The 12,690-nt window shown below is 44.4% G+C and overlaps 1 protein-coding gene across 1 annotated transcript in view; it reads left to right on the top strand.

The window, feature by feature from the left end:
- The window catches only part of Rhbdl2 (rhomboid like 2), a 42,453-nt gene extending 30,295 nt beyond the window's left edge, over positions 1-12,158 (top strand). Inside the window, exons 5-8 of the mRNA XM_038335383.1 lie at positions 5,594-5,694; positions 7,168-7,228; positions 9,440-9,501; positions 11,768-12,158. Of these exons, the coding sequence (XP_038191311.1) occupies positions 5,594-5,694; positions 7,168-7,228; positions 9,440-9,501; positions 11,768-11,947 (404 nt within the window). The 3' untranslated portion in view covers positions 11,948-12,158. The remainder of the gene's footprint in view (positions 1-5,593; positions 5,695-7,167; positions 7,229-9,439; positions 9,502-11,767) is intronic.
- The last annotated feature ends 532 nt before the right edge of the window (positions 12,159-12,690 follow it).

Below are 12,690 nucleotides of genomic sequence, written 5' to 3'. Positions count from 1 at the left end.
CTTAAGATCCCAAATGCTTTGCTCGTTTGTCCCCAGTGTTGCCATCCTGTAATTTTTTTAATTTTTAAAATTTATTTATTGGGCTGGAGGGATGGCTCAGTGGTTAAGAGCATTGCCTGCTCTTCCAAAGGTCTTCAATTCCCGGCAACCACATGGTGGCTCACAACCATCTGTAATGAGGTCTGGTGCCCTCTTCTGGCCTGCAGGCATACATGCAGACAGAATATTGTATACATAATAAGTAAATAAATAAATATTAAAAAAAATTTAAAAAAATTTATTTATTATGTATACAGTGTTCTGCCTGCAGGTAGACATGCAGGCCGGAAGAGGGCACCAGATCTCATTACAGACGGTTGTGAGCCACCATGTGGTTGCTGGGAATTGAACTCAGGACTTCTGGAAGAGCAGCTAGTGCTCTTAACCGCTGAACCAACTCCCCAGTCCACCATCCTATAAATTTTAACATAGCAACACAGCCAAGATAGTCACGGTCACGCAGTTCATGGTCATGCAGTTCACGGTCATGTAGTTGAGATAGTAAATACCCACAACCCCAGGGAACCCTCACTCTGCCTTTTTATGGCTCAGCCACTTTCTTCCTGCCTCTCTTCCTTCTTTACTGCTGACAAGCACTAACCTGTTCTCACTCTTTATTCGTGTCATTTCAGGAAAGCATCACGGTTAATTTTTGCCACTGCAGAGAAGTATTCTGTTTACGGTCTTCCAGGTTCTTCTCTTTCTGTTTCTTCCTGCATCTTTTTGTCCTGTTGTCTAATATAGAGGTGTAGACTTGTGGGCCCCCTGCATCTATTATACATTTCTGCTCTGCCCAGGGCTTGATTTCAATCTGTGGGCAGTATCAGAGCAGAAGTCCTGCAGGAGAACGTGAAGGGTTATCTCACGGTCTCTGGTGATTTTGGCAATTGCTTCTTAGCACGTTTCTCTTGCCATTCAGGTTTATGCTTCCCAATCTGTTGGGATCACCTGCAAATAGAATAGTACCTAGAGATTCCCAGTGGTCCAAAGAAAGTCAAGATGCCATGTGAGCTCTTTGTCACCCTTGCCTTTTTTCTACGCTTCTCCATGTGCGCTGTCACCTCGATTCCTTGCCCTTGCTACCTTGAGGTGTGCCCGATGATCCACAGTGCCAGCGACAGAAGAAACTGTTAAGGCAGAGTGTTGGGGCCAGATCAGATCTGACCCTAGAATTCCCCTTCCTGTAAGCTCACAGGAGCACATATTAAAAGACTGAGCTGTGTAGTCTGCCTTCACCTCAGCACCCACAAGCTGACTGATGGTCACAGTCACCTGGAGCTCTCGGGACACCTGAGGCCGCTCAGATCTCTCTCAGATCCCACCAGACCTACTGACTCAGACAATCTGGGGATGGGACCCTGGGCCCACATTTTTGTAGGGCATATAACAATAAAGTGACTGTTTTATGTCAACAGCAGAAGTCACTGCTCTTTCATAGACTAATAGTTTAGTATGGTCAGTTTTCTTTCTATTAGCCTGTCTGTCATGTGCCTAGTGATAATTGGGTGGGCTTAAATGTGCATTTCTGATGACTCATGACTCCCTCCTGCCGTTTCAGCGTCTCTGAAAGGTTTGTTTGAATCATCTGCCCATTTGAATTTCTGGCTCACGTTCTTTATTGAATGGAACTGTATATGACATGCAGACATTTTCTTCTGTCTGTATTTTGTCATTCATTCCCCCTTTGGGTTTTGGTATGGTAGGGATTGAGCCACTGCCTACGTGCTTGCTGAGCAAGGCTGTACAGCTAAACTGCCTCTGCAGCCTCTTTTCTTTCCCTACCCTTCTCTTTTTATTAGCTTATTTTTTGTTTATTTGTACAATTTGTCCATTTTGGTTTGTGATATGTAACATGACATTGACTTTCCCAGGTTGAGCCAAGCTTGCTTTGGGGGGGGACAAATGCCACATGGCCATAGTATGTTATGATTTTTATAGGCTGTTGAATTCAATTTATCAAAGTTATAAAAGACTAATTTTGTTTGTTTGATTTTGTTTGTTTGTTTTGTTTTTGGAGACAGGGTTTCCTCGGTGAGTAGCCTTGGCTGTCATGGAACTCACTCTGTGGGACAAGCTGGCCTCGAACTCTCAGAGATCCACCAGCTTCTGCCTCCTGAGTGCTGGTGGATTTCTGAGCCATCTCTCCAGTGTGCCCACCACCACCACCAGGCTGATTTATTTTGTTTTTAATTGTGTGTGTGTGTGGGGTGTGTGTGTGCATACGAGTGCAAGTACCAGCTGAGGCCAGAAACATTGGTTCTCTCTCCTCCTCCCCCTCCTCTTTCTCCTCCATCTCTCCTTCTTTTCCTTTCTCTTTCTCTCTCTTCCTTCCTTCCTCTCTCCTTCCCTCCCTCCTACTCTTTGGGGGCCCACCACCCAGCTCCCAAATAAATACATGGAGACTTACTCTTACTTATGAATGCCTGGCCTTAGCTTGGCTTAATTCTGGCCAGTTTTTCTAACTTAAATCAACCCGTTTCTCTTTTTCTATGTTTTGCCTCTGAGCTTTTTATCTTTCTTTACTTCTTACTCTGTGGCTGGCTGTGTAGCTGGCGCCTGGTGTCCTCCTTTTCTTCTCCCTTTCTTGCTCCTCTAGAGTCTAGATTTCTCCTATTATTTATACTCTCTACCTGGCAGCCCCACCTATCCTTCTCCTGCCTTGCTATTGGCCGTTCAGCTCTTTCTTAGACCAGTCAGGTGTTTCAGGCAGGCAAAGTAACACAGCCTCACAGAGTTAAACAAATGCAACATCAAAGAATGCAACACATCTTTGCATCATTAAATAAATATCCACAGCATAAACAAATGTAACACATCTTAAGCTATTATTCCACAACACCCTCCCTTCTTCGTTTCCAGGGCACTCAGATTTGGGCAAGTGCTCTCCTACTGGGTTAGATCCCATAGTCCTTGACTGTAGTTTTCTTGTAATGAATTTGCTCATTTTGCACTAAAGTAATGCTTGCTTCATACAACAAGCAGGGAAGTGTCTTAGCCTCTTTGGCTTTATGGAGAAGGTTAGGTGGAATTTGTCAGTACTCTGGGGATCAAACCCAGAGCCTTGCACACAGCAGGGAGGCAGGCACTCTGCCACTGAGGCGTATTCTCAGCTCTGCGATCCCTTCTCATTTCAATGATTGTTACAGTTCAGCAGAGAAGTGGGGTGGATGCCTATAATCCTAACACCCAGGAGATGGAGGCAGGAGGATCAGGAGTTCAAGGCTACCCTCTGCTACATAACAAGTTTGTAAACAGCTTGGTCTATGTGAGACACTGTCAAAAATCAAAACAAAACCCCAGCAATAAAGCCATCTCAGCCTGTAATTTGCTTTGTGGAAAGATTTTAAAGTTTATTTCAATTTTAAAAATAGTTATCAGGCCAGGTGCGGTGGCACAACTTTAATCCCAGCACTCAGGAGGCAGAGGCAAGCAGATCTCTGTGAGCTGGAGGCCAGCCTGGCCTACAGAATAAGTTCCAGGGCAACCTAAGGCCACTTAGTAAGATGTGGTTTAAAAAAGAAATGAACAAAATTAAAAGACCAAAACAACAACAAAATCCATTTCCTACTTATTATCTGGTGAATATGCTGTGGTAAAAAATTCCCCATTTATTTTGTTTTGCTCTTGTTTTTTGAGATAGGATTTTACCATGTAGACCAGACTGACCTTGAATTTGTGGCAGTCCTCCTTCCTCTGCCTACCATGTGCTGGGATTAAAAGTATGTGCTTCTGTGCCAACTTCTCATTCTATATATGTATGTATGTATGTATGTATGTATGTATGTATGTAGTGTATGTGTGTATTTGAGAGTACCATGGTATGCATGTTGAAGAGATGTTTCTCTTCCTCTTGTGCCCCTCCCCTCCCCCTCCTCATAACAGAAATTTCTTTTGAGAAAATTGTGCTTCCTCAGCACATCCTTTATTTGTTTTCATGTGTATGGGAGTTTTGCCTGCATGCACACATGGCACACATGCATACAGTGTCTGCATGCACACATGGCACACACGAATACAGTGTCTGCATGCACACATGGCACACACGAATACAGTGTCTGCATGCACACATGGCACACATGAATACAGTGTCTGCATGCACACATGACACGTGAATACAGTGTCTGCATGCACACATGGCACACATGAATACAGTGTCTGCATGCACACACGGCACACATGAATACAGTGTCTGCATGTACACATGCATACAGTGCCTGCATGCACACATGGCGCACATGCATACAGTATCTGTATGCACACATGCATACAGTGCCTGCATGTACACATGGCACACATGCATATAGTATCTGTATGCACACATGCATACAGTGCCTGCATGCACACATGGCACACATGAATACAGTGTCTGCATGCACACATGGCACACATGCATAGTGTCTGCATGCACACATGGCACACATGAATACAGTGTCTGCATGCACACACAGCACACATGCATAGTGTCTGCATGCACACACAGCACACATGCATAGTGTCTGCATGCACACATGGCACACATGAATACAGTGCCTGCATGCACACATGGGATACATGCATACAGTATCTGCATGCACACGTGGCACACATGCATACAGTGCCTGCAGTGACCAGACTAAGCATCAGATCTCCTGGAACTGGAGTTATGGCTGGTTTTGAGCTACAAGGAAGAGCAGTCGGTGCTTGTAACAGCTGAGCCATATCTCCAACCCTCAAATATTCTTTTTAACACAAAATATAAATGCTATTACATCCTAAGGGATGAAGGGAGGTCATGAGAGGAAAAAACAAACCATGAAAGTAAAAAAGCATAGCAAGGACATCATTCGGCTCACCTTTTGGTACAGATATCTAGGACTGGGTTAGTGAGTTAGTTTCACCTTGCTTGGAGGATATGATTGGACCTTATGTCAAGAAGGATTCTGAGGCAGGGAGATGGCTCAGTGGGTACAGCTCTTTTTTATAATTGTAGGAGATAAGAATACTGTAGTACTCAGAACATGGTTTATCACACTTATTTTTTGTGTACATGTGTATGTGTGTGTAGACTCTTGTGGAGGTCAGAGGCTCTTTCCTTCCCCCATGTGGGTCCCAGGGATCAAGTTATCGGGCTTGGCAGCAAGCTTTTACCCGCTGAGCAGTCTCACTGGCCCAGCTGAAGTCATAGCTAGCCAGGCTACAAAACACGTCACACAGTGCTTTCGGATGATATGTGTATCAACTCCTTTATGTCCCCTCAAAGCCTACTGAGGACTGTTTTGTTCATATTTCCATGGTACAGACAGGAGACATAATGTCCCGAAATCACGGTTAATGAGTCTGGCTCCAGAGCCTGAGCTCCTGTCTGTTTAACTTTTAGTAGATGTTAGCAGATGTTTAATATTTCAGAAATAACCTGCGTGCCCGAATCTACACAGCACAGAAGGACAAGGTGGAATTGTTGCTGCTAATATGAAAATGGTCAAAATGTCTCCTATTTTTACTTTAGACTTTTTAAAACCTACTTTATTTACAATTCTTACACTTCTGTCTGGCCTTTTGTGTTTTATTTCTCCAGGGTCCCTCGCCAGCTCCATTTTTGACCCCCTTAAGTCTCTCGTGGGTGCTTCAGGAGGAGTCTATGCACTGATGGGAGGCTATTTTATGAATGTTATAGTGGTAAGAATTTTGGGGGTGGAAGTCTCAAAGACAGGCTTTCATGTAGCTCAGGCTAGTCTGGTACCTGACATGTGGGCAGAGGATGGCCTTTACTTTGCTCCTCGCCTAGGATCTGGGGCAAAGATGACAAGTAAGCCCCACCGTACCCCATTTCCGGACTTAAAAATCCAATTTGTTTATTTTATTATTTATATTATAAATATAAATATATTTATTATATTATTTTATGTGTATTTTCCCTGCATGTATATATGTACGCCATGTGCATACTTGGTGTAGAGGTTAGAAGAGGGACCTGGCCCCTTCAAGGTGGAGTTACAGATGGTCATGAGCCATTATGTGCGTGTTAGACTCAAGCCCAAATCTTCTGGAGCCATCTCACTAGCTCTTAGACTTTTTTGGCTTTTTGTTTTCTTTATAAATGAGTAGTTGTTTGATTCAGGGAATCCTGATTTATCACCATTTACTGAGTTCTTCTGAGCTAAGAATTGTTTGGCCACTAGAAAAGACAACTCCCAGTCTGTCTGTTGCAACCCTTTGTGTCAGGCCATCACCAGGATACCACTTAGTCAGACATCTGTGTTTTGATTTATTAAGTTGCTTCTCCCTCCCCTTTCAAATAATAAACTTTCTTCCCAGGGAGCTAAAGTTCGATTAAAAATAATAGCCAAGGGCCAGCGAGATGACTCAGCAGGTAAAGGTCTTGCCACCAGGCCCTAACGCTTGAGTTCAATCCTCTGGACACAGATGGTGGAAGGAGAAGACCTATTCTCACATGTCATGTGCCCTACACATGTGAGGCATGGGGGTACACACACACACACACACACACACACACACAACACACACACACGATACATTTCTGAAAATGTAATTTAAAAATAATAGCCTGCCATTTCCAGTCTTGTAAAAAAGTGAAAGAAATGCTCCAATATTGGGTAAATCTCTTAACTCCTACAGGGAAAGAAGATGAAATAGTAAATAACAACCAGAAAGGCTTAAAAATATTTTACCAGACTCATCTCTCCATTTATTGACAAGTTAAATGCTGATTTTATGTTACTTGTAATGAAATTATGTAATTTACATTATACAATTAAGCATTATATTTTGTTTTGTGGTCCAAAGTACAGCAAGCAGCCTTGTCTTTCTCCGATGCGTTTGAAAACTTAACTGTTGGACATATAATTTGTCTTTCAAATCTTTAATGGATAAGCATTGCTTTAAGCTAGGTATGGTGGCACATGCCTTTAATCCTGGCAATTAGGAGGCAGAGGCAGGCGGATCTCTATGAGTTCAAAGCCAGCTTGGTCTACAGAGCGAGTTCCAGGACAGCCAGGGCTGCACAGAGAAACCCTATCTTGAAAACAAAACCAAAAACAATAAACTTTGCTTTAGATGAAGCAGCAAATGAAGAGGGAGTCAGGCTAAGATGACATTTGCTTATAGATCACATTCTTATCGCTTTCCCAGAATTTTCAAGAAATGATTCCTGCCTTTGGGATCGTCAGACTGCTTGTCATCATCCTGATAAGTAAGTGACCTTGGTGAACACTTTACTCCCTCAGTCTCTTCCTCCTCAGCTCCTCGGGGTCCCCCACCCCACCATGAGGGATGGTTAAGAGTCTAGTGTTGGGGAGAACTGTCCGCGGGTAGAGGTGCCTCGGTGTTGTGCCAGGACTCCGGATGTGTGCTGTGCCTCTCTCAATAGCTTCATTTATGCGTTCTGTTCTGGATTCTCATTTTCATGCAATGGAGGGCATATGATTTTTGTCTGCAAAGGAAAAGCTTAGAAACTACTGAGATAGTGGGCCATGGTGGCACACGCCTTTAATCTCAGCACTCGGGAGGCAGAGGCAGGCAGATACCTGATCTCTGTGAGTTCGAGGCCAGCCTGGTCTACAAGAGCTAGTTCCAGGACAGGCTCCAAAGCTACAGAGAGACCCTGTCTTGAAAAAACAAACAAACAAAAAAACCCCCAAAAACAAAAACACCTTACTGAGATAGTCTAACTTCTTCCTAAATTTCTAAATTTTCAATTTGGGTAGATTCATGTAGGTAGAGCAGGATGGCCTTGAACTTGAGAAGTAGCTGGGGACAACCTTGAACTCATTCTCCTGCTCCTACCTCCTGAGCACTAAGATTGTAGACCTGTGTTGTCTTACCTGGCTTTATATAGTGCCAGTGATCCAACCCCGGGTTTTCTGCAAGGTATAAACATTCTACCAAGTGAGCTATAGCTGTGTTCCGTGTCTTGGATCCTTTGTTCAGAAAATGCTATTACCTTCACTGGGCTGCTAAGGCAATCCTCTACCTGGTCTCTCTGCTCCTGTTCTTGCTTCCTATTTCCCATTTAACAGCCAGAATGATCCTATCCCGGCCCCACAAGGCAAGCAAACCAAAAATCTCATCAGACTCCTATCACCCGTACGCAAACCCTCAAAGCCTTCCTGTCAAAGTCCCTGGCTCAAAGTCTCCGAGCATCTTTCCCCAGCTCCTCGCCTGATCCTGACACCTACCTCTTCATCCTTAATTCAAGTCCAGAACCACCTGGAAGTCTCTCTGCAACCCAGGATGATGACCCTTGGCTTTAATTTCTCATTCACCTGTCTAGGGTGAGCCAGAGAATTTCATTTTTAGTACGTTCTTGGTGCCAAGTGTCATGGCTCCTGCCTAGAATCCCAGAACTGTGGAGGTCAAGGCAGGAGGATTCCTATAAGTTTGGGCCCACTTGGGCTAGACAGCAAACTCAAGACTATCTTGGGATATATAGTGAAACCGTATTTTGAGCAAAATAAAGCAGAAGTTCCCAGATGATTCTGCTCTTGATGATTGAGGGGTCATTTCTGCCTCAGGAAACTCAAGCTTGTTCTTCACTTGGTCTGAAAGATTCTTGCTTTACACAGTAACATGGCTTGTTCCACCCAGGGAAGGATTCCTGGAGAGCTTCCCCGATCCTCCTATTAAAACATGACAGCCTGGCCGATGAAATGTCTGGCTCAGTCAGTGGGTAAAAGCGCCTGCCACCAAGCCTGACATCCTGAGTTCAATTCCCAGGACCCACGTAGTGGAGGCAGGGAACAACTGACTTCTGCGAGATGCCCTCTGACTCCACACAGCTCTGTAGCACGTAGGCACACACCAGTGCACACACCAGTGCACACACACCCACACTCGCACACTAAATTAATTTAAAGTAATATTTTAAAGGACAGCCTATTCCTGACACCCCCAATCCTCCTTCCTCTGTATTTTCTCTGTCGTACTCAGTGTAATGTGACACACTGTTGCCTTTTGTTTGCGTGGTTGGTTTTTGAAATAGGATCTCCCTCTGTAGCTTTGGCTGGCCTGGAACTTGGTATGTAGAGGAGGCTGGACTTGAACTAACAGAAATTTGCCTGCCTCTGCCTACCAAGTACTGGGACTATAGGCATCAACCAACGTACCTGGCGCTGCACACTCTCCCTTCTCTCGATCAGGGCCATCTGATCTGCTCTTTGCTCTATGTCTACCGTGAGAATAGTGCTGTCAGCTGGAACATAATCAACAACTACTTCTTTGATTAATAAAATCCATAACTGGGTTACCGATAACGTCCACTTCATTGGGCTGTTATGAGAATTAATGAATTACTGAAGAGAGAGCTCTAAGAATAGCAGCTGGAGTGAAACAGGACAGGGTTGAGGGGAACAAAACTCTGCCCAGGGTGGAAATCCAAGGCTTCACTGGGTGTCTTCTCTTCTAGTTGCATTGGATATGGGATTTGCTCTCTACAGAAGGTTCTTTGTCCCTGCAAATGGGTCTCCGGTGAGTTTACTTCCTTTCTTCATGCTTGATGCATGTGTGTGCGTATGCACATGTACACATAAGTTCATGTTGTGTATGTGGAGGTCAGAGGACAACTTTCAGAATTGGTTCTTGCCTTCCATCCCGTCTCTGCCTCCAATCACGCCATAGGAATATAGGAGTGTTGTATCCAGCTTCCTTCCTTCTTTCTTTCTTTCCTTCCTTCCTTCCTTCCTTCCTTCCTTCCTTCCTTCCTTCCTTCCTTCCTTCCTTCCTCTTTTCCCTCCCTCCCTCCCTCTCTCACTCCCTCCCTCCCTCCCTCCATCCCTCCCTTCCTTCCTTCCTCTCTCCCTCTCTTTCTTCTTGTGTGTGTGTGTATGTGTGTATGTGTGTGCTCACATGCGCGAATGTATGTGTGTTTTGTTTTTTTTTTTTTTTAGAGAAAGAGTTTCTTTGTATAGGCCTGACCATCCTGCAACTTGATCTATAGACCAGGCTGTCCTGGAGATCTGCCTGCCTCTGCTTCCTGAATGCTGGGACAAAAGGCATGTACCACCACTGCCCTCTCAGCTTTTTTTTTTTTTGGTTTTTTGAGACAGGGTTTCTCTGTAACTTTGGAGCCTGTCCTGGAACTAGCTCTTGTAGACCAGGCTGGCCTCGAACATACAGAGATCCGCCTGCCTCTGCCTCCCGAGTGTTGGGATTAAAGGCGTGTGCCACCACCGCCTGGCTCAGCTCAGCTGTTTTTTGTTTTTGTTTTTACAATATTCACTGCTATACCCAGCTTTCCCCATGGATTCTAGGACTCGAATTTAGGTCATCAGGCTTTTGAGGCAAGAACTTTTTTTACCTGCTGAGACATCTTTCCAGGCCCAATTTCTTTCTTTTGCTTTTGTTTTTCAAAGAAAACCTTATTTTCCCATCAAAAAGTCATCATGTAATGTCAGCCCTCAGAAGATTGAGGCAGGAGGATCTGGTGTTCAAGGCCATCCTCAGCTACATAGCAAGTTCAGGGCAGCCTGGGCTAATAACAAAATAAAACAAAGAAACACAAAAAAGCATTATCAAATGAGGCTACAATTTCAATTTAAAGCAATCAAATATCCATTTGGAAGTTAAAAAATATTCCTAAGATAGACCTGAGGAGATACCTCAATGGATAAAGAGCTTGATGTCCCCGTGGGAGGACACCCACATATATGCCGAACAAGTCCATGTGGCAGCCTGTATTCCCGGCCCTTGGTAAGTGGGAACTGGGATCCCCAGGCAAGCTGCCTAGCTAGACTATTGGAGTCATTGAGCTCAGGGCTCAAGTAAGAGATCTTACCTCCACAGGCATGGTAGTGCACACCTTTTAATGCAGCATTGGGAGGCAGAGGCAGGAGGATCTTTGTGAGTTCGAGGCCTGGTCTACATAGTGAGTTCCAGGACTAAATTATAAAGTGGATGGATGGAGAGTTGGTTGAGGAGGCCAGCTTGCATGTGTATGTGCACCCATAGACATGTAAACACATATGCACATGTAAACACATCTCAAATACACATATATGGATAACCAAAAACGGGATGGGTGAAAGTGACATGTTTTGTTGGTGCCACACACCTTTATTCCTAACACTCAGGAGACTGAGGCAGGAGAATTTGAGTTCCAGTCCAACCAGGATTATATAGCAAGACCTTGCCTCATAGTAAAAGAGAAAGGAAAGGAAGGAAAAGGGAAGAAAGAAAGAATGGGGCTGAGCAGCTGGAGAGATGGCCAGTTGGAGAGTTGGTGAGCTGGTCAGCTGGTCAGCTGGCCCAGGGTGTACTGAGCTTCCCACACAAGCCTGACAGCCTCTGTTCAGCCCCTGAAAACCGTGGAAGGAGAGACTTGACCTCACAAACCTCCACTTTCCTGCAGGTGTGCTCTGTGGTGTGTACCCCATCATGAATACACACACACAATAATGATAGTAAGTTACAGAAACAAAAAAGACTTTTTTTTGAAACAGGGTTTCTTTTTGTAACCCTGGTTGTCCTGGAACTCACTTTGAGACAAGGCTGGCCTTGAACACACAGAGACACACCTGCCTCTGTCTCCCGAGTGCTGGGATTAAAGGCATGTGCCACCACTGCCTGGCTTTTTGTGCCTCGCAGCATCACCTCGTCTCGGGGGAACAAAGGGCTTTGTGTCTCCTTTGTCTTAGCCCAGAGATCTAAATATGCTATTTGCACTGAGCAGAAGATCCGCAACTAAAATATGGAATTAGCATTTCCCCTACCCATTTCTATTCTCCCCTTCTCCAAGGTGTCCTTTGCTGCCCACATCGCAGGCGGATTTGCTGGGATGTCCATAGGTTACACTGTGTTCAGCTGCTTTGACAAGACACTGCTCAAAGACCCCAGGTTCTGGATGGCAATTGCTGCCTATGTCATTTGTCTCTTATTTGCTGTGTTTTTTAATGTCTTCCTGTCCCCAGCAAACTGACTCACCTCTAATGTAAGCTAGTTATTAAAAGTGTCACATGGGGGGAAATGGAAAACATTGTGAAGAAACGCAGACATCCCAGCATAAAGAAGATGGGACAGCACCCGATTCATCACCTCTGAGGGGAGCTTCCAATAGGAAAGAGAAAAAGCTAGGAACCAAAGACTGAGTCTTTCATGCATAGAGTATGCATGTATTGTCCTATGATGGAGACTCCACGAGAACTGTATTATCCTGAGAATAAACCCTTTTCGTATCTATGTTGGACTCTTGGTTCTTGTGGCTCTGACGCAGAGCCTCCTGTATCCCAGGATGGCCAAGAACTGGTTAAATCCAAGGAGAAGCTAGAACTCTGGTCTCTGCTTCCATTTTTACAGCTGGGATTTCAGGTTGTGTGCTCTCACCCCAGGGCCTCCAACGTTAGAGCTGGCACTCCACCTACACCTACTAAGCCACACCCCCATGGTAGACTCTCTTTCTGATGAATCCCTGTTTTGTTTTGTTTTTGTTATTTTGTATGTAATAAATTACATTATGCTAAGCAATCTGTTTCTAGGGGTATTTATCATCCCTTTCTGTTTAACATATCCTTTAGAATTTGATTTGATTTTTCTACAAATGCCTGCCATGTAGGATTGTGTGGTATACCTGCAATATGCTTTATATTATAATAAGCTAAAAGCTGTTTCTTTTATGTAGAGAAATATGCTGGAGCATTGCCTGTCTTTATTTGTACATGTTTA

The sequence above is a fragment of the Arvicola amphibius genome, chromosome 6 (assembly GCF_903992535.2).
Source record: "Arvicola amphibius chromosome 6, mArvAmp1.2, whole genome shotgun sequence".
Lineage (NCBI taxonomy): Eukaryota > Metazoa > Chordata > Mammalia > Rodentia > Cricetidae > Arvicola > Arvicola amphibius.
The sequence above is the reverse complement of the archived record's forward strand: the minus strand, read 5'-3'. Positions and strand labels throughout refer to the sequence as shown.